Source organism: Tiliqua scincoides, chromosome 3 (genome assembly GCF_035046505.1).
Source record: "Tiliqua scincoides isolate rTilSci1 chromosome 3, rTilSci1.hap2, whole genome shotgun sequence".
Lineage (NCBI taxonomy): Eukaryota > Metazoa > Chordata > Lepidosauria > Squamata > Scincidae > Tiliqua > Tiliqua scincoides.
The window spans coordinates 67,953,385-67,976,215 of NC_089823.1; the positions used below are offsets into that span (position 1 = coordinate 67,953,385).

General features: G+C 45.5%; 1 protein-coding gene across 2 annotated transcripts in view; it reads left to right on the top strand.

The window, feature by feature from the left end:
• Window positions 1-659: 659 nt before the first annotated feature.
• Window positions 660-22,831, top strand: part of CASK (calcium/calmodulin dependent serine protein kinase) — a 252,904-nt gene continuing 230,732 nt past the window's right edge. The window contains exon 1 of one of the 2 annotated variants that reach the window (XM_066619767.1): window positions 660-1,307. In XM_066619767.1, the coding sequence (XP_066475864.1) occupies window positions 1,249-1,307 (59 nt within the window). In that variant the 5' untranslated portion in view covers window positions 660-1,248. The remainder of the gene's footprint in view (window positions 1,308-22,831) is intronic. The other variant, XM_066619768.1, reaches the window with a different exon arrangement.

A 22,831-nucleotide genomic window follows, 5' to 3' on the forward strand; every position in this document is an offset into this window, starting at 1 on the left:
AACAGGATTGGGCTCCTAGGGTGCAATCCTCTCCACACTTTCCTGGGAGTAAGTCCCATTGACTATAATGGGACTTACTTCTGAGTAGACATGCATAGGATTGGGCTCCTAGGGTGCAATCCTATCCACACTTTCCTGGGAGGAAGCCCCATGGACTATAATGGGGCTTACTTCTGAGTAGACAAGCGTAGGATTGGGATCAGAGTCTCTCAGATCCTTGCAGCAAGGGAGAGTTCGTGGCTCCCTGACCTTTCCATGAAGATTTTTCTGTGCACAGAGAGCAACCCAGCAGCACACGCGGGAGAATCTCTCCCCAGCACTAAAGCCTTGCGGCCACCATCTCCAAACACGGATGGCAGGAGCGGCGGCGGCTACTACAATGAAAACCCTACCGCCTGCCTCCTTTCGCCTTCCTATGATGTCAACACGCCTGCGCAGAGCAGAGCTGGTGTCTTTTTTTTGGCGCCCCTGAGGGGGCTTGTGGGCGTGGCTCTGCGCGCGCGGCTCTGGCAGGGGCTTGTCAAACGGGAAAGCAGAGAGTGAGAGAAGGGGGGAGGGGGGTCGCGCGCTTGTGTGTGGTGCGCGCGTGCGCGCGCGTAGCCTTTGAACGAATGCTGCGCGCGCTGCGTCGGGGCGGTTGCTTCGTAAGGTGGCCGCGCGGTGGGGCGCGTGCGCGCTTTCCCTCCCTCCTTCCAACAGCTTAACGCTGCCGTTGCTGGCGCGTGTGCGGAGCCGCGCCTGTCTCTCCCTTCCCTGCGCGCGCTCGCCTTTGGCCCCTTCGCGTGTGTGTGAGTGAGTGAGTGAGTGAGTGGGGGAGGGGGAGTGAATGAGGCGGCGCTGCCTTCTGCCGGTTCGTTTTCGTAGCCGTCCCCTCCATGGTCCCGGCTCCGCCTCGCCTGCCCGGGTAGCCGTCGCCTGCCGGGATTAGGCTCGCGGGGCCGCGACGGAGGGGGTGGGGGAAGGTGAGGACCTGGCGGCGGCAGGAGGCCGGCTGAGCGAGAGGAGGACACGCGGGAAGAAGGCTGAGGCCCGCAGGAGGAGTCGACGAGGAGCCACTGAAGGGCTTCCCAGCTCGGCCACCGGGGAGGACGGGGTGCGCTGCGCCCGAGGCAGCCGGGATTTAACGTGGTGCTGCTTGGCTGTGGCGGCGGCGGCGGCGCGTTGTGCGGGGAGCGCGGAGGGGACCGTGCCCGCGCCCCCCCCTCCCGCGCGGGCCGCCTGTGTGGCTAATTCCACCCCATCTGGACCATGGCCGACGACGACGTGCTGTTCGAGGATGTGTATGAGCTCTGCGAGGTGATCGGCAAGTAAGTTGGGGCGGCCGAAGGGGGGAGGGGGCGGCCAAGGCGGCGGCAGCAGCAGCGGCAGCCTCCTCCCCAACGGGAGAGGGAGATGCTGCTCAGGTGGGAGCGGAGCCGAGCACTAGCAGCTGCTGCTGCGGTGGCCGCCGCTGCTGTGCATGTCCGCCTGAAGGAGGGAGGAGAAGGAGACAGACCCGCTCCATGGCGGCGCTGGGACTGAGTGGAATGACAAGCGTGGCTCCCACGCGCTCTCCCTCGCTGGGAGAAGTGACTTGAGGGTCTCCCGCCCCGCTCCTGCCTCCTGTTGTTCAGCTGGGCGATCCCTTCTGCAGCTGTTGTAGCCCAGCTCCTGGCTGGCTTGTCTACCAGGAAGGCAGATAAGGAAAGACGGGGGAGGCATTTCCCCTACATCTCTCCCTCTCCCTCTCGCCCTGCGTTGTCTTTGTGCGCCAGGTGCCATCCTGTGCTCTGCTGCATAATAACCAGCTCTCGTTAGCGGCGATGTAAGTGACACTCAGGTAACGCCGAGCTTCTCTGTGAGTCTCTCTCCACCCACTTGGAATAATGATGGAGCGTTTGGCCTTCCAAGGCTTATTATGCAACTGCTGCTTCAATCTACCCTGAAAAGCTGTGCGGGAAACTGAAGCCCCCTTTGCTAACCTGCTGCCTCAGTCCTCCTATTGGAGTGATCAGTTTGGGAGACTGTTGGAGGAATGGCAGCTCCAGTCCTCTCAGGAAATGCCTTCTGTCACTGAGCACTAGAGGAAAATAAAATTAGTTATGATGCTGAACACAAAATGAGAACCCTGTTTGTTCTTTGGAAGTATCTAGTGTTGGCACTTGGTGTTTAAGGTTTTTCATCTGTTGTTTCTTGGCTGTTGGTTGTAAAGCAAACTTGAGATGGAGATTTGGCTTCTTAGACTAGATAACTTAAGACTTTGGAGTTAATTGAAGATGTTTTAGCAGTTAGGTAGATCTTCTGTTGCTTGCTTTGATGATTGTAAGGATATTTATATGTTGAGGAAAATGTCTCTGGATTCTGTCTGTTCTATTATTGTTTTAATACTTGTGTGTTAGATTCAAGATAGAAACTTATTTTGTAACAGTACAAGAGAAATAGATTTTTAAGCATAGGTTTATTTCAAGGTCTACTTCTATTAAGTCAAGGTACTGCATACTTGCTTTAGAAATTGGATCTTGTTATATTTACTAAACTCTTAGGTTTCAATTTTTGTCACTGTATTGTGAGTCTTATAAGTAGAGATGTTAGAAAATGGTATTTATTTTACTCAGAAGTAAACCCCTTGTGTTCAGTAAAACTTAGACTGTAAACCTATCTTACTAACCTGAAACAAACACCTCTACTTACAAGTGTTTCCCAACTCTAAATGATTCCGCTCTCTCTATGAGGGGAGAAAGAGTGAGGTAAGGTGAGTGATATGTGGCCAGAAATTAAGCACTGTTATCAAATTTCTGTCAGTTTCAGAGTTCTGATATGGGGGAGGGGACATTTATTTTCAGCGTAACATGTGATAGGTCTTTTTTGTAGTAAGTGTGTACAGCCTGTGGTATCTTTCCCTTTTGCTACAGGGATTTTACATTCAAACAACACTATTCTGTAATTGGGAAGATGCAATGATCCCCCTTAGTGATTCATTTGTTAATATGAAGTGTACTGTACTATTGTGGCTAAGAGTTTCAGTGATGAATGAAGAATTTAAGATTCAATCTCAGCTAAACCATAGCTTACTAGGACAGCCTTCTACAAGCCAATATGTATCAGATTTCAGTCTAGAAAGAATACAGGGATTTGAGCCTGCCCTACAAAACTGTTGCCTATCCACATTATACACTGGCAAGTGTCGGGGCATTAATTAGATGTTGTGTATGTGATGAATTGTTCCTTATTTTTTAACATTATTGAAGATTGGGCATTTCCAACTCTGTAGCTTCTACATGAGTGTTTATTTAGTGAAGTTTTTTTAAAAGAAAATTCTTGCAAAGCCATTGCCAAGACTTTTTGTGAGCCTTAAACTAATGATTTATATTTGGAGGTTCTGTACTGGAGCATACATCTACAATGTATAAGACAGGTGTGTGGAGGCTGGAGGAGCCTGGCCATCTTGGAGATATTCCAGATCCCCTACCTAGTTTTCAGCTTGCATTAAACTAGTTTTTAGTCTTTCTTTTACTTTCAAATATATCAGGAAAAATGTACAGGCAGTATTTTATTGTACCCAGTTTCTCAATTGGAAATAAATCTGCTCTGTCAGCTAGTGTTCTAGCTGATGAATGCAAAAAACTGGAGTGTCACATATATTTGAATTTTCATGAAATTATTTAAACTATTAACAGTAAACACATAAAATTATTTGTGCTTGGGTCACTGTTTTTTTCTCCTTGATGTATGATGGCCTTCACTGTTTACATTTAACCCCACCACAAAATTTTTGACAACAGGCCTCAGTATGGGGTGGCATATATGTAGAAGTTATATCCATCCAGCCATTCATCCAGCTATCCGCATTTTTATATCCCTCTTCCTCCAAGCAGCTCGATGTGGTATGGATAATTCTCCTCTTTTTGTCCTCACAACAACCCTGTGAGGTAGGGAAGGCTGATAGTGACTGACCCAAGGTCACCTAGGAAACTTCATGACTGAGCATGGATTTGAACCTGGATCTTCCAGGTCTATGTCTCTCCTGATTCATCCTGGCACTTTACTGTACTATTGGCATTAATAGGGGCATTATGGGAATATTGTCCAAAAGCTAAAATAGCTTAGAAACGTACTTTGGCAGATTGTAAGCCTGTTTTGAGGTTCTAAATGTGTTGCACACAAATAGCTTAGGATTTTAGACTTACATACTCTGATCCTAAGTGAAATCACTCTAAATTTGATGCTCTACCAATTCCAGTGGAACTTTCATAAGAACATAAGAACAGCCCCACTGGATCAGGCCATAGGCCCATCTAGTGCAGCTTCCTGTATCTCACAGCGGCCCACCAAATGCCCCAGGGAGCACACCAGATAACAAGAGACCTCATCCTGGTGCCCTCCCTTGCATCTGGCATTCTGACATAACCCATTTCTAAAATCAGGAGGTTGCGCATACACATCATGGCTTGTACCCCATAATGGATTTTTCCTCCAGAAACTTGTCCAATCCCCTTTTAAAGGCGTCTAGGCTAGACGCCATCACCACATCCTGTGGCAAGGAGTTCCACAGACCGACCACATGCTGAGTAAAGAAATATTTTCTTTTGTCTGTCCTAACTCGCCCAACACTCAATTTTAGTGGATGTCCCCTGGTTCTGGTATTATGTGAGAGTGTAAAGAGCATCTCCCTATCCACTCTGTCCATCCCCTGCATAATTTTGTATGTCTCAATCATGTCCCCCCTCAAGCGTCTCTTTTCTAGGCTGAAGAGGCCCAAACACCGCAGCCTTTCCTCATAAGGAAGGTGCCCCAGCCCCGTAATCATCTTAGTCGCTCTCTTTTGCACCTTTTCCATTTCCACTATGTCTTTTTTGAGATGCGGCGACCAGAACTGGACACAATACTCCAGGTGTTGCCTTACCATCGATTTGTACAACGGCATTATAATACTAGCCGTTGTGTTCTCAATACCCTTCCTAATGATCCCAAGCATAGAATTGGCCTTCTTTACTGCCGCCGCACGTTGGGTCGACACTTTCATCGACCTGTCCACCACCACCCCAAGATCTCTCTCCTGATGTGTCACAGACAGCTCAGAACCCATCAGCCTATATGTGAAGTTTTGATTTTTTGCCCCAATGTGCATGACTTTACACTTACTGACATTGAAGCGCATCTGCCACTTTGCTGCCCATTCTGCCAGTCTGGAGAGATCCTTCTGGAGCTCCTCACAATCACTTCTGGTCTTCACCACTCAGAAAAGTTTGGTGTCATCTGCAAACTTAGCCACTTCACTGCTCAACCCTGTCTCCAGGTCATTTATGAAGAGGTTGAAAAGCACCGGTCCCAGGACAGATCCTTGGGGCACACCGCTTTTCACCTCTCTCCATTGTGAAAATTGCCCATTGACACCCACTCTCTGCTTCCTGGCCTCCAACCAGTTCCCAATCCATGAGAGGACCTGTCCTCTAATTCCCTGACTGTGGAGTTTTTTCAGTAGTCTTTGGTGAGGGACCGTGTCAAACGCCTTCTGAAAGTCCAGATATACAATGTCCACGGGTTCTCCCGCATCCACATGCCTGTTGACCTTTTCAAAGAATTCTGTACGGTTCGTGAGGCAAGACTTACCCTTACAGAAGCCATGCTGACTCTCCCTCAGCAAGGCCTGTTTGTCTATGTGTTTTGAGATCCTATCTTTGATGAGGCATTCCACCATCTTACCCGGTATGAATGTTAGGCTGACTCTCCAATCTTCTGTCACTATGGCCGTTTTGAGGGACAAGTTGCATACCTTAGTCAAGAGGTCTGCAACTTCATTCTTCAATGAAGAATACTTCATGCCTGCATACTTAAAATTTATCTCAAGAATCTTTATATGAAAAGATGGCAGGCCATTAAAATGAAGTTGTTATTGTGTACACTTTAGAACTATGGGGGAAGTATAGGCTGAATAATGGAGAATCCAGGGTCCTCACACTTCTAGTTGTGATTTTTTTAAATCAAATTCATTTGACAGAGATCAGGAAAATCATTGTAATCGACTTGTTATATGCATATTCAATATTTTAGGTTCTGTTGGTGGTCATAGTTTTGGTTTCCTTTCTGTTAATTCAAATCTTTAGTTACTACTAATTGTTCAGTAGCTATTTACACATACAGTCGGCCCTTCTCATCTGTGAGTTTGGCCCCTGCAGATTTGACCCAATGCAGGTGCTGACCCTGTGTTGGAAGGATCTCCCAGATGTGACTGGAAGTGCTTTCTTGTCGCATCCAGGTGGTGTTCTGAGGCCATGTGTGGAGGCCTCTGAAAGGCATTTCTGAGTCTCCAGGAGTTCCTCTGAGGCTCAAGGGAGGTTGACCCCCTGACCCCCCAGGTCTCAGAACACCTCCTGGACGTGTCTGTAAGATGTTTCTGGTTGTGTCCCAGAGGCCCTTTGAGGACCCTCCGCATCTATGGGTATCCACGGGGTATACAGGAATGGATCCCCTGCAGATACTGAGGGCCAACTGTATAGGAATGGGCAGTAAACGTGAGGTTTGGCTTGATGTACTAATTTAGTTCTTAAATAGTTTGATCTTTTTGAACCAAAACATAGCTTGTGCAATGTAAGGTGTAAACATTCGGAACATACAAGAAAATATTTGTTGTTTACTTTGTAAAGAATATTATTTTCAGGAAGGTTGTTTTATGAGGGCTGGAAGAGTGATGCTTTTATCTAAGTGATAGCCACAAACTTTTTTATCTGTGAATAAAATGAATAAATAGGATTAAACTTTTCTGTACAGTGTAGTAGTATTTCAGCTGGCACTTAATAGTGCAACTAGAGTTTGTATCTTTTGATATCTGTACAGGTTGAGTCTCATTATTCGAGAGGGTTCCCTTCCCAGAACTCATGTGAATGGCAAAAAATAAAGCATATCCATTTCAAAAACAATGTCTCTTTGCTGGGCGATTTAAAAACAGCCTTGCTGCCTTTGTGATGTAGAACAGTAATTAGCCAGACAATCCATCAATCAGTCTCTCTCTAGATGCTTAGAAAGGCTTCACTCCAAGGAGGGCCAGTTACTCCCTCCCTTCACCGAGAACAAAGTGATTACCTTTCTTTCACCTGCTTAAGGGAAAGGGAGGCTTCTAAGTCCTTGAAGAGAGAATGATTGATGAATTGTCAGCTATCTCCCATTAATGGCTATTGTTAAACTACTGTTTTCCTTTAATTTAAGGCAGGGGTTGGCAACCTGCGGCTCTAGAGCCGCATGTGGCTCTTTCAGCTGTCTGCTGCGGCTCCTCCAGGTGAAAGTGGCAAAGAGTGTAATAGGAGGCACCTGTGTTGGGAGTCCAGGCTGCTTCCCTCCTCCCCCTGAGCTCGCTGCCCTCCTCTCCCTTCACCCCCACCTGTCCCTCATTGGTTTCCCTTTTCAATTTTGCCTGCTCTGCAGGCTTAAGGTCCCTGTTTTTCCCTTCCCCAACTCTCCAGCAGGCTCAGCCAATCAGCATCCAGCAGGCTCCTGGCTTTTTCTGTTGGAATGGCTCAGGGCCCTTCACTGGCTGACCACCAGCCAATCCTGAGCCGCCTTCCTCCTCAGCCATTGCGAGCCCTTGCAGCCTGCCTTTCCCTGAGCAGGTCCCCACTCAGTGCAAGGAGAGGCTTTTCCTCCACAGCAGAGGAGACATCCTGTGTGTCTACTCAGTAGTAAGCCCCATTACAGTGGATGAAGCTTGCTCCCAGGAAAGGGTGCCTGGGATTGCAGCCATGGAGCCTGCTCCTAGGCGTGTCTACTCAGTTGTAAGCCCCATTACAGAGGATGAAGCTTACTCCCAGGAAAGGGTGCCTGGGATGGCAGCCTTGAAGCCTGCTCAAGGCCAAGCGCAAGGACGGGTGAGTGGGAGCCTGCACAGGTCTGTTCGAGAGCAAGCCCTGATGTAGTCCCTGGGCTACTCCCAGGGAGGTGTGGAGGGCTGTATCCTCAGCCTCCTCCTGTGCATGTCTACTCACAAGTAAGCCCCGCTGTAGTCAGTGGGGCTTCCACCCAGGAAGGTGTGGAGGGCTGCAGCCTCAGCCCCCTCCTATGCAGGTCTACTCACAAGTAGTCAGTGAGGCTTCCTCCCAGGAAAGTGTGGAGAGGACTGCAACCTGAGAGCTCCAACCAACTTGTCTGCTCAAAAGTCCCATTGTAGCCAATGGGGCTTACTCCCAGGATAGTGTGGAGAGGGTTGCAGCCTGAGTGAGGGAGGACAGGCAGGCAGGGCGGGCGGAAGCTGGCCTGTGGCTGCCCCGCTCTGGCTTCTTCTCTTCCCCACCTCTAGAGTCTGTCCTTTTTTCCTTCCAGCAGGGTGCCTCTGGAAGGTGGGGGGAGTTCTTTACTATCCATGTAAGATAAGCAGATGTCATAACCGCCATATGTATTGGAATCCTGGAAGATCTGGTGAGGAAGTAGATGTGGTGTCAGCAGTGGCCCCTTTAAGGGTAAGGCCTGGGCATCCAGCAGAGTGTGCTGCACAGCTGCAGCCACTTGAAGGCAATAGGGCCCTCAGGGATATAAGGAACACCTGAGGAAGGGGGTGTGGGTTGTAGAAGGAGTGCAGGTTGGAGAGGAGGCTTGACTTATTGACTTTGACTTGGATACTCTGACTGATTTGACTGACTTACTTTGGAATCTGATCTTGGACTGTGACTTGGCTTATTGACTTTGGACTCTGCCCTGGATGCTCTGACTGACTTTGTGACTAATGGACTGCTGGAGACACTGGAGTTTGGTGTGTGGCTGCTGTGCCCAAGACCTGCTGAGGACCCAGAGTCTGCTGTAGTGGTGGGAGGCTGCTGGCAGGAGAGAGGACCTCTGCAGGTTGAACAGTCGAGCTACCCTGGAGGTGGGGTCCAGCAGGAGTGCAGGGCAGAACTAGGGTCATTTGTTGGGGGAAAGAAGGGGAGCTAATTTGCTTAAAGTGGGCCTAATTCTCCAGGCAGAGAATGGCCTTGGAATCAGGCAAAACACCATAGAGGACCAGGCATCTGAAAACACAGGACAAGAATGTATGATAAAACTAACTAAAAGCTACAAGAGGGGGCTACATTATAAAAACGGGACCTATAAGAGCATAAAGGTGAAAAAAAACTACATATGCAGTATTATCTTCATTTTAGATGTCAAAAGGGTTTTGTGGCTCCTGAGGTTCTTTTTCCTCCGGAAAATGGGTCCAAATGGCTCTTTGAGTGTTTAAGGTTGCCGACCCCTAATTTAAGGGACCCTTCTCATCTCAGTTGAGAAAGAAAAATCCATGAATTTTTCCATGGCTAAAAAAATCCACGGATAATTAGGTTATACTTGTAATCACTTGCATGACTGTCTCTACAACAGTAAGAAGAGCAGTTTTTTTTAACTGTGATTTTAAAGGGTTGCATTTTTCCCCTTCTTCAGGGATCAGCACATTCCTCCTCATTTGCAGTGGCAGCAACAACAAAAACAACTCTATACTGCTTTTCAATGAAAAGTTCACAAAATGGTTTACAGAGTAAATCAAACAAATAACTAATGGCTCCCTGTCCCAAAACGGATCACAGTCTAAAAAGATGCAAAAGAGCACCAGCAGACAGCAACTAGAAACGACACTGCTGGGGTGAGGAGGGCCAGCTACTCCCCCTACTAAATAAAAGAAGAGCGCCCACTTGAAAAGTGCATCTTGCCCAGTTAGCAGGCCTCTATGACTGCCTCCACACCACAGGATGCAGTGCATGCCCCATTGGCATGGCTGCACTGGTACTGGAGAATTGGATAGAATTGGGCTCATTCACAAACCAGGATCTGCCAATTCAAATGCAGCAACAAATTTTAGGACTAGGTTGTTTCAATTCAGGAATGGAAACAGCAAATTTTCTCACCTCAGATATGATGGGGAGAGCAATGCATGAATCTGCAGCTTGTGCTAGTAGTGGTAAACTACAGATTAGTATTATATCTGAACCATCTCTTGTTTGTTTGGGTACCATTTGATAATCTGAAACTGGAAATTACTGTTTTTGTCTCTATTACCTTTAGCTCCTTGTTGATAACCTTGCCCCTAAAGACCACGCAGCTGCTGGTTAGGAGGCTCCTACTTAGCTGAACTGTTGGATGTAAAAAAAAAAATGGATATAATGGTTACTACTTGACATTGGCCATTGTGGGCCATTTTGCACTGAGTAATGTTTGCCCTAGTGTTAAGTCATTACTTTGTTAACATCAGTTATTTAGCATTTCCAACATTGAATTGCTTCATTTGTGATGAAATCATTTAGGATATGCTGTTTACCTAAGCAGGGATGCGTATAGGTATGATCTCCTTCCATGCAAGTTTTTTGTAAAATGGTAGACTAATATGCATTTCTCAGATTATATTTTTGGTTTGGTGTTTCCAAAGGTGTTGTATACATTAACACCCCCTCCCCTCCCCCAGTAACAGTAGGGAATATGTTCCTACTGCTACTGCAGAAAGCAGTGAACCCTCTACTTACTGTTGTGCTGCAAGACATTCTGGGCAAGCGCTAATAGGAAGCAGTTTAGAGCTCCATCAGCAGCAACAGAAGTGGGCAGTGAGATGAAGGAGACAGCAGCTGGAGGGCAAACAAAAACAGATAAGTCATTCATACTGAGGCTTTCATGACCATAGTGTCCAGTAGTGCAATTATAAAAGTGTCCAAGTTTGAAGGCTATGGTCCAACAAAACATCTTTTGCCTGAAGTTTCTCCCCCTTCTGTGCAGAGCATTTTCAAATGTTCCATGATCCAAAGATCACAACATTCCTTTAATGGTGGTGATCTTTGGATCATGGAACCTTTGAAAATGCCCTCCACAGATGGGGCGAAACATAAGGTGGAATTTATTTTGTTGAACCATGGCCTTCAAGTCCAGAGACTTTTAATTGAACTGCTAGACTAGTCGTGAATGCAGTAGGGGAATTTGTAAATCGCAGATAACTAAAACAGCAGAAACTGAGTTCTCAGTTATGGGGGGGGGGGGGCTACTGTGTTTGACTTTATGAAGGACTTCTTTGACATGCTAGACCTCTAGTTCGAATTGAAATGCAACCAGGATTCTGTATTTGTGCTCTTTGTGAGAATCTGACAGAAAACGTGTACAAATTGGGTTTATTTTTAAACTAAACGTTTCTTTCAGGGCTCTTTACAAAAAAAGTGTGTGTGTACAGAGATTGAAAACAATTTTTACTGTATCAACATAGGCCGATTGTTGGATCAGAATTTGAAGTCAGTTAATTGAAGTCAAACTGACACCTGGCTGTAGCCTGGCTCACAGTACAATGCGATGCAATTACAGCTGGTGGGTTTCTGCTGTAAGTAGATGGACTAAGGACTGCCAATATGTCTGTGTTTACTTAACTACCTGATATAGTTAGTATGAGTGGATTGAGCTGTTCTTCCAAATGTGCTTGTACCAATCACAGAATGTGTTTGCATCATACAGTACTCTAGAGAAAACTACAGTTGAGTTACAGTTTTTGAGTTACATGATACAGTTTCTTCTGTGATTTACTAGAAAAACCCTTCATGACTTTGTGTCCCTGAGTTCATTTTTGCACTCACAGCTGTATACCATTTTGATTTAGGGCATATCTTAACAGTTGTTTTGCTAGTATGAGATAATTCATGCGTCTTGTTTAGAAGATTTGGTTAATTGCAATTAATAATCTTATTGTTTGAAAAAGGCAGCTTTTAGGAAACCTTAATTTTGCACAGCTCCTGGGGAAATTTTTTAGGCTTGATCTGTTTAGTATAGATTCTGAGTGTTACCTATAAAAGATGCTTGATAACGTGAACTTTGTTTTTTTAGAGTCTGAACCTATTCATTCTCTCCACCGATGCAGCGGTGCTGAAATGGCTACCATTGCATCCTACCTTTGATTGCAGAGGTGTCCTCTGAGTAAGCGAACATTTGTTCCCTAATCTGATGGTAAACCTCCGCAGTGTGGACTGGAGTCCCACCAGCGCATAGTACAATGACACTTGACAGGATTACCAGACTTAGTCTAAATGCAATCCTAAACACATTGGTAGAGAGTTTCTTTGAACATGGTGGGGTTTACTTCTAAGTAAACACACTTAGGATTGCACTGTTAGTGAAAGATGTTCAGTAATTCAACCTATAAAGTAATGTGGGGGGACAGAAAGTGCCATTTAACATATTACAACTACAGTAATTAGATCTGAGCACTAATCCTGAGTCTTGCCCTGTGGGAAGGGCACAGCCAATTTCAGTTGATCACCACTGGCTTCTTACATCTTCTCACCTGGTGTGTGTGGAATTGGGCTCTCACCCCACCACCTTTGTTTCATGGGGGGGGGGAATACCCTACTCACTACTTTGTGTCCCTGTCCTCCAGTGCTCTCCAACTCTGTATCTTCTCAACTTCTCATTAGTTGGTGATGCTGCACTGGGCTGGCATTGCTGCTTCTCCTTCATTCCTGGCCTTATCTGCCTGCTTCGTGCTCCTGATGATGAAGGCACATAGCTAGGCCCTGTTGTTGTGGTCCACTCTTTTTATGTCAGTGCTCTGGCTGAATGGGGGAGGGATGATAGAGAAAATGGAGATTTGGATGGCCCATATCTATTGTGAAGTGAGATGCTGCAGTATCTACTGCAATATCTACTGCACTTGGGGGCAATTTACTTTGCTAATAGACTGCAATCAGAAACCCAGCAGCTGAAACCTGATCATGCAGGAGCCATCCACAGAAGGAGGAGAGAGGGGAATACATCTGCCTGTCAACAAGTGCATCAAAGACTTCAGAATTTCTTCCATAGATACATTGCAAATCCCAGTTCATGTTAACAGCCCTAATGCAACCCTGTAAGGTTAGCCAGTTTTTATCATCACCATCTTGCAGATGAAGATGTTGAGACAGAAAAATAGGCAAGTGATTGATTCGATTTTCTCTGTAAACGGCTTTGTGAACTTCTTGTTGAAAAGCGTTATATAATAATAATAAGTATAAGTGATGTACATAATGAGCTAGTGGCTAAGATTTGGACTAGGAACTTCCTGGTTCTCATTCTCAGTCACAACTTTACACTAGCTTGATTCTTTGTTTGTTCTGAAGATTCTAAGATGTCCTGATGAGCTGTAAAATAAGGCAAACAACTATAACTCTTCAAGACAAATGAAGATAAAACATGGTCAGCTCAACTGATAGAATTAACATGCTCAGGTTTATGGGCAAATATTTCTTGGGTTTATGAGAGAAGAAAGAGATCAATAAGAGTGAGCCCATTGTATACTTTACATTTTGTGCTGCTGAAAGTTAGGGCTACATGCAATTTGGAAAGTGTTTATAGATACGCTACTGACTGAGGGCCAAATCCTGTCCAATTTTCCGGTGCTGGTGCAGTCAATGCCAGTGGGGCATATGCTGCATCCTGCAGTAGAGAAACAGTCATGGAGGCTTCATGTAGGTAAGGGAACATTTGTTCCCTTTCCTCAGGGCTGCACTGTGGTTGTACTGGCTCTGGAAAGTTGGATAGGATTGGGCCCTGAGTAGCTTCAGACTTTGTGTCATTTTTCATGGGGGGTAGCTGTGTTATACTGTTGCAGCAAAAACAGCCTTGGTGGTGCCATTAAAGACTACTGACGTTATTGTGGCATCAATTTGTGAGCCTCAGTCCACTTGGTCAGATAAAAGAATATGTGAGATGGGAGGAGGAATTTGATAACCAAAGGTACCTGGAAGGTCCAGGGAGAGGTGTGTACCTTTGCAATGCAGAGCATGGATATAAACATTTCAAAAGAATAAATCATCCAATCAGAGCAGTGGCGCTCAAACTCTGACGGCTATGCGGTTCCTGTCTGGACCACATCTGAGCATTCTGCCTGGGTGCCGCGCGATGTCCCCCTTGTTCGGAGGACAGGGACGCTCTGGCTAATCATGTCATCTACCTGGCATCCTGGAAGGCCACGCAACAGGATGTCTGGGCAGACACAAGACATGACTGCCCAGATTGTCCCTGTCTTCTGATTGAGGGGAACTTTGTGCAGCACTTGAGCAGAACCGAAAGGTCCATTCACCCAGACAGATCTGCCTAAACCCTTGGGCTGGGGTTCTTGCGGCCCTGAATCAGAGTGACCCACACCCAGCTCCTAATGAACTGGCAAATTTGATGGATTGTTTACATGAATGTGTAAGTGGGAAAATTACCTTCTGTGGTGAACTAATGACTCTCAATTCCTTGGGGTTAGATTTCCATCAGAATTCTAAATTAATAGGAAGAGCAACAGGTATTGGTCATGTTGACCGCATGTTCAGATGCAATACGTTACCAAATATTTGAATTGTGGTTAAGTTGTTGGGAGCAACTACAGGGAAGAACTTACTTTCTAGTATGCTATAATGCAGTGGTTCCCAAACTGTGTACCTCAATGAACTTACATGGGTGTTAGGGGTTGTCCCTGACTGCCTCTTCTAGCTCTCCCAGGAGCCGCAATCTTGGCTTGTTCAGTATTCTTGCAAGAGTCACACAATCCAATGTGGCTGCACCTGGGAGAGCTGAGAAGAAGCCACCCCAAAAGAAGGGTGCCATGACTATAGTAAGTTTGGCAACTGCTGCTGTACTGATGGACTGTTCTGTTCCCACTCTGTCATAAAGCTCACTTGGTGACCTTGGACTTGACCAGTTGCCATCTGTCAACCAAATGAGCCTCACAGTACAGTTATTAAAATAAAATGGGGCTGCTCTGAGCTCCTTCAAGGAAGAGTGACATAAAAATGTAATACAAAAAAAAAAAAATGCTCTGGTCTGGCTAATGTACCTCTTGGAATTGCTGGTTGACCCACTATGGGAGCCAGAGACTGATTGCTCTTATGTTCTCCTAAAGCTTTTGAAAAATGTCTTGTTTGTAAAGTACTTATAAACTTTGGTGTGTCCTAGCCTATATGATGCATTAGAAATTTGGACTGAGAGTTTGGTTTACAGCAGTGGTTCTCAAACATTTTAGAGGCCCTAGAGGCTGCCTGATTTATAAATGCCAGGGTGTGTGGCTATAATGGTGATTGGGCAGCAGTGCTCCCCCATGTAGCGCCTTGTTTAACGATTGATGTACATAGCCTAATCTGCCCTGTCACTTTCACGAACCAACAAAAATTGAGTCACAACCCACTGGCGGGTCTCAGATCCACAGTTTGAGAATGACTGGTTTAGAAAGACTCATCTCTTTCATGTTCATCTCTTTTCAGAAAGGCCCATTTTCCAATTTAAGAATAGAGTTATTTTATAAAAGCTTGGGTGCAATCTGTCTGTGCTTGAATTGGACTTAACTAACTTCGTAGAAATGCATACTTATGATCACAATCAATCCAAACAATTATGGTAGCTGGTAAGATTCTTTAATGATACAGTGATGCCTCGCAAGACGAATGCCTCGCGCAACGAAAAACTCGCAAGACGAAAGCGCTTTGTGATTTTTTTGGTGACTCGCAAGATGAATTTTTCTATGGCCATGCTTCGCAAGATGGTTTTTTTTGCTTTTTTTGTTTTGGTTTGTTTTAAATCGCGCTTCGCAAGACGAAAATTTCGCAATACGAAACGACTCACGGCACGAATTAATTTCATCTTGCGAGGCACCACTGTAATTTTATTTCCAATGCCATGATTTTGGAAGACATAATACTAACTTTAAAAAAAGGAAATACAAAACCACCAGTGTCAATATCCAAAACTGATCCAGTAGATGCTTTATAGTAGTAGCCATTAAATTGCGGCCTGTGGGCCAGATTGAGCATTAGGAAAAAGTCACCTGAGTGTACTGCTTTCTGTTTTGTGCCACATCATCTTTCCAGCTGAACGTGTCGAAAACTTGTACCAGGCTCTGCACCCCGATTTCCAGGCGGAACTGACTGCCTAGCACAAGTTTCTTACAAGATCTACTGGAATGAAACTGTGGTGTGAAATGGAAAGTGCCATGCTCTGATGACTTTTTCCTAGGTCCATGGTTTGGAGACCACTGCTTTATAGAAAAGAATATGTAAGTATGACCAAATAAAGTTTTGATTTTGATCAAGGTTAACTTTATTTTTGCACTGATGGGTGCATCGTTTTTAGCTTTTATGTGGTACCTTCTTTTTCAGAACTGGCCCAAGTCTGTTCTTTTCAACATTTTAGATCATTGCTTCCCAAAGTCCTACAGGGGAGTTAGGAGCACTGTGTGTGCAGGGTGGGAGGAGGCAGCAATGTGATCTGCAGGATTGCACTACTTTTGGGGGTGGGAGGGTTTTTTTACTTACCTGCAGCCAGCACTACAGTTCTGGGGGACTCGGGGAGCCCTCTGCAGGACTCCATGTGCCTGTAAAAGTAAAACAGAATAAACAGGCACTTCCAGTTTTTGCAGTGAAACCAGAAGTGCCTTTTTCAGACTTTTGCTGGCACCCTGCAGAGGGCTCTCTGGACACCCCAGGACTGCAGTGCTGGCTGCAGGTAAGTTTTTTAAAAAAGCCCTCTCATCCCCAGCAGTACCTGTGGATTTTGTTGCTGCCATCTCCTCTCCCCATCCCTTAAAGGGGCAGGGACAAGGGCTTCCCTGGCTGGTGCACTGCACCCCTCCAGTTTGGGAACCACTGTTTCAGATAAAGGGTGGGCAAACATTTTACCAAGAGGGCTACATCATCACTATGACACTGTGTCAGGGTCCGGGGGGGGGGGAAGAATTTACATTTCAAATTTGATTAAATTTGCATAAATGAGCATGTTAGAGACGGAACTTATATATGAATGAATTTTACTGAGCTTATTTATAATATGCATGAGAACTATAATACAGGCATGTAGAACAACATAAGAACTATGAACCATTTGCTACACACCTCTTGCACAGTAAAAACACACAGACCAGGTCAGACCAAGCCAGAAGCACATGGAGATGTAAGTTGTTCAGAGGCATTGTGGGGGGGGGGGGGACGGACAAAAAACCCATGGAGGTTATAAAAGGTCTTCCTCTAACTTGGCCTGCAGCTTGTGTTTGGCAGTCGTGACCATCAGTCATGAGCCAGCACAGTCACCGAAGGGCCAGAGGCTCATTGGAGACTCAGGATTTTCTGCAGGTTAGATTGGGGGTCCCAAGGGCTGCAAATGGTCTGTGGGCTGGGGTTTGCCCACCACTGTTTTAGATGAAACTTTGGATGTGGTGTTTTTAAAAACTTTGAGGGGGGAAATAGGATTTAAAAAAATTTCTGCGCTCACAGGTAAGATGTATTACAAATTTCTTCTAGATCATTGATTCCCAACCTTGGAGTTGCAAGCTCCTGGAGAACCAAAAACAAACCACTTAAGGGGATGGTGCCAAGGGGTGATGCACGGAGGGCAGCAAAGGCACCTCTGGGATTGTTTCACTGTTGCAAAAAAAGGTTTTTTTAAAAACATGTCTGGGGATCACTATGGCCAGAGGGTGTGGAGAGCCTTACAACCTTTACATGAAAGTTGGGACCACTGTGTTTGCAGAGGAGAAGCAATGGAACCTCCTAGATTGTGTTGCTGTAGTAAAAAGTTTTTTTAATATACCTGGGGGTCGCTATGGCCCTCTGGAGGATGCGAGGTTCCCGTGACCCCCTCTGCATGCCTCCCCACTCCTCAGAACAGCTCCCTAATGCGATTGAGACTCACTTCCAGTTTTTGTTGCAAAACTGAGAATGAGTAGCAATCACATTAGGGAGCCATTCTGAGGAGTGGGGAGGCATGCAGAGGGGGTCGCGGGAACCTCGCATCCTCCAGAGGGCCATAGCGACCCCCAGGTATATTAAAAAAACTTTTTACTACAGCAACACAATCGCATTAGGGAGCTGTTCTGAGGCGCAAGGAGGCCCTCAGAGTGGGGTCACGGGCTCCTCACTTCCTCCAGAGGGCAATAGTGACCCCAAGGTATGTTTTTTTAAAAAAAACTTTTTTACTGTGGCAGCATGTTCAAGGAGGTGCCATTGCCACCATTGCTCCTTGTCCATAAACATTTACAGTGGTACCAACCTTTGTGTAAATTTTATGAACCACTGTTCTAGATAAAGCGATACTGTCAGAAATGACATTGTTTTATTAGGTGAGCATGTAATGTGCTGTAATGTCTTAAACATTAATCTAGCATTTTAATACTAGGCTGCTCATCTTCTATTTCCACATTTAACAACAAACTATGGATTTACGTATGTCTTTCTCAATACACTGTTGGCAACCTTCAGTCTTGAAAGACTATGGTATCGCGCTCTGAAAGGTGGTTCTGGAACAGTGTCTAGTGTGGCTGAAAAGGCCAATTTGGGAGTGACAATCCCTTCCACACTGGGAGCAAGTGCAGTCTGTCCCTAGTCTGTCTCCCTGGCTATGAGCCTTCCTTCTTTGCCTCTTAACCTCAGACTGTTGGCCAAGTGTCTCCTTAAACTGGGAAAGGCCATGCTGCACAGCCTGCCTCCAAGCGGGCCGCTCAGAGGCCAGGGTTTCCCACTTGTTGAGGTCCACTCATTAATATTGTACCCAGCAGTGCTATTTGGGTGTCACTTGCAGTAGAAGACTGATAATTATGTTCTTAATAGCTAGTCCCTCTAAGATTGCATAAGAACATAAGAACAGACCCACTGGATCAGGCCATAGGCCCATCTAGTCCAGCTTCCTGTATCTCACAGCAGCCCACCGAATGCCCCAGGGAGCACACCAGATAACAAGAGACCTGCATCCTGGTGCCCTCCCTTGCATCTGGCATTCTGACATAACCCATTTCAAAAATCAGGAGGTTGCGCATACACATCATGGCTTTTACCCCGTAATGAATTTTTCCTCCAGAAACTTGTCCAATCCCGTTTTAAAGGCGTCCAGGCTAGACGCCATCACCACATCCTGTGGCAAGGAGTTCCACAGACCAACCACATGCTGAGTAAAGAAATATTTTCTTTTGTCTGTTCTAACTCTCCCAACACTCAATTTTAGTGGATGTCCCCTGGTTCTGGTGTTATGTGAAAGTGTAAAGAGCATCTTCCTATCCACTCTGTCCATCCCCTGCAAAATTTTGTATGTCTCAATCATTTCAGTAATAAACTTTTATATTCTTGATAGAAATGACTATTCTAGGAACCAGAATAGTCAATAACAGTAACTACAACTTAAGTACAGTCCTGCTGGATCAGGCCATAGGCCAGAGGTTTTCATACTGGGGCATTGCGATGCCCCAGCCTGTGGGTCCTGGCCTCTTTCCCCTTAAGGGGCAGGGTCAGCCAGGAGGCAGGGAGGAGGCAGTGGTGTGATCCCCAGGATTGTGCTGCTCAGGAGGCTGCAGGGGCTTGGCTGTACTTAACCACAGCCTTCTGCAGCCTTCCCGAGGGTATGGGAAGCCCTGCACAACTGTCCGCAGGATTCCCTGATGCTTCCAAAGTGAAAGTTGGATCGTGCCCTGCCTCCGCTAAACTGGAAGTCGAGCATTATTGCTCCACTTTCACTTCTGATGGGGCTGCAGGGACTGGGGTGCACCTACCAGTCCCTGCAGCAGCCTTCCCAGGGTGTGGGGAAGCTTTTGCGAGCCTTTGCAGGGCTCCCCAGGTCAGTGAAAGTGGAGCGATCACACTCTGCTTCCAGTTTTGCAGAGGCAGAGTGTGATAGCTCCACTTTCCCTGACCTGGGGAGCCCTGCAGGCACTCGCACAGGGCTCCTCACACCCCGGAAAGGCTGCAGCAGGGACTAGTGGGTGCATCCCAGTTCCTGCAGCCCCCCCGAGTTGCGCAATCCTGGGGATCGCACCTCTGCCTTCCCCCCACCCCCACTGCCTCCCTCCCCTCCCTTGCAAGAACTTACTGTGGGTTTCAAACTCATGGAGAGTTTGAAATCTGCAGCCATAGGCCCATCAGCTTTCTGTATCTCACAGTGGCCCACCAGATGCCTCAGGAAGCACACAAGACAACAAGAAATCTGCATCCCGGTGCCATCCCTTGCATCTGGCATTCTGAGGTAACCCACTTCTAAAATCAGAAGGTTGCACATACACATCATGGCTTATAACCCGTGATGGACTTTTCTTCCAGAAATTTGCTCAATCCCGTTTTAATGGCATCTATGCCAGATGCCATCACCACAGTCTGTGGAACTCCTTGCCACAGGATAACTACACACTGGATAAAGAAATATTTCTTTTTGGCTTTCCTAACTCTCTAGCAACCAGACTTAGCAATGTAACTTCTAGCAACCAGAATGAACTTACTCAGCTGCAGAATTTTTGTACAGATGGTATTATGTAGAACAGGGGTGTCCAAACGTTTTGGCAGGAGGGCCACATAATGTCTCTGACACTGTTTCGGGGCTGGAGAAAAAAAGAGTTAAATTTAAAATTTTGAATAAATTTACATAAATGAATATATTAGATATGGAACTTATGTGAATGAATGAAGGTCTCACAATAGCACAAGACCTATAAAAGACCTTGTGCAAAGCAAGACTGGCCTTTCCTTTGCTGCTGGTTCACACATATGAAGCAGCAAGCAGCGGAGGGAGCCCTTGGCCTGCAGCTCGCATCAGAGGTCAAACAGTTGGCCCTCAGAGTAAGAGTAATTGCGTTGGGTCATCCCAGGCTCCAGCAAGTCTCTGGAGGGCCAGAGACTCATTGGAGACTGGGGGCTCCCTGCAGGCTGGTTTGGGGGCCCCCGAGAGCTGCAAATGGGCCCCGGGCCGGGTTTTGGGCACCCCTGCTGTAGAACAAAGGCAGATGATGTCAAATTTCTGCTTTAATGAAAATTAGATATTCAAAGAGGTTATTTCTTTCCAAAATTTCATTTGAAATATTTTTCATATAAAACCATATAAAACTTCATATAAAACGTTCATAAAAAGTATATGCTTAACTTCTCAGATTGTGAAAAATGCTGGAGATGAAGCTTGTTCCTAAGTGACACCATTCACCAACTATTTCCTTAGTAGTCTTTTCTGGGAAGAACATTTCTGGCTGCTGTGGTAGGGAAGAAAGAAGGCAAGGGGAAAATCTGAGTGGATGTTCGTTGAATGAAAGGAATGCGTGTGTTCTGAATTCAGTTGTGGTACTGAAAATGGATTTCTGGACTAAGCCCTGGTATATGTGTAGTCCTGGACAGGGTCAAAGAATGAAAGTTTGCTTGTAAGGGAATTGAGAGGCCAAAAGTTGTGAAAAAAATTAAGACTTTTTAAACAGTGTTGCTAGATTGGGAGAGGTGATGAGAAAGTGTGGACTGGATTCTTTAATTGTGCATTATGCTGATAATGGAGGTGAGGTAGTGCTTTCTTTGTAAAAGAGGGAGATGCTTAGTCTCGGGCCTATGAGACAGTTATGGCATATGTCCTGAAAGTATTGATCCTTATTGTAAGAATGTTAGTATGGAGGGGGAGGAGTGGGGAGAATAATAATAATTGAGCCTGATATGTAAAGGGAAAAGTGGCAAGTGGGTCTAGAACCAGCCCTATTCAAATAATGAGCAAGTATGTTGATGTATGCAGTGGAATATCAGTCATGCTTGCCTGCTGAATCCATAGGTGTTTCCATGTAGAATCCAGTACATGCAGGTCTAATAATAAGTTAGTTACCTGCCAACATTTTGACATAAAGATAATGTTACTGAATCTATTTGTAGTGGAGGTGGAGAGCAACTGTCCCTATTTGCCCAAGCGTAATATCTTTTTCTGTGACTGTTTGTTTGCTGGTTTCTTCTGCATCTTAGATTGTGATTCCTTTTGGAACAGGGAATCATTTATTCATTCTGCTATATAAACCACTTTTCCTTTTTTGTCAAATAATGCTGTATATAAATATTAGTAATAGAATGCAGTAGAATAGTGTTTCTCAAACTGTGGGTAGTGGGTCGCGAGCCAATTTCAGATGGGTCCCCATTTCATTTCAATGTGTGTTTTATTTTTTAATTAGTCTTGATGCTACTGTGATATGTGACAGCATTTGGGGATATGTTACAGATGTGTACTTTTTCAGGCTACTATGTATATGCTTTTAACAATTATGGTCAATGGGTTTACTCCTGGGTAAGTGTGAATAGGATTGCAACCTTTGGGATGTTTGGGTTTTGTTTTTTTTAAAAACAGATGATCAGCTGCTTGGGAGGGTTACGAGGACTTTTTATTTTAATTAAATTTCTAAACTTGTTGTTGTTGGCAACCTTCAGTCTCGAAAGACTATGGTATCGCGCTCTGAAAGGTGGTTCTGGAGCAGCGTCTAGTGTGGCTGAAAAGGCCAATTTGGGAGTGACAATCCCTTCCACACTGGGAGCAAGTGCAGTCTGTCCCTGGTCTGTCTCCCTGGCTATGGGCCTTCCTTCTAGAGGCAAAGAAGAAACTTATTGTAGATTTTTTTAATTTGATCGTATAGGGGGTGTTAATTTTCCTGCTTGATGTCATTTCCAGCCATAACATCACTTCCAGACTAATGACATTACTTCCGGTGTCTCCCAGTAGAATGTCATTCTAAAAAGTGTGTCCCAGTTTGAGAAAGTTTGAGAACCACTGCAAATAGAATATACACTGAGACAGTTTTGTGAACTGGTCCAGAAATGAAGCTCTTTGTTTTGTACAAAACACAAACTCCACCCAAGCCATTTAGATGAACATCTGATTTGCTCAGATATACAGCAGTATGGAATACCAGTGTAAGATTTAATCAAGTGGCAGAACATAAATACAATGCTGAATTGATTTTTTGGGTAGATAACTTTCCTGTCAGGAAAGGGGTAGTGAAAAAGCAGTTGGTACCTGTGTATATGTGTGTAGAGCTGGAGATATGGATGTAGTTGCCAGGAATTGACTTTTGTGCAAGCAAGTATAAAAGAGAAAGAGAAGGGGAGTGAACTGTATTCTGGCAAAGAAGCTATAGGCATAACTTAAATAACTTTTTAAG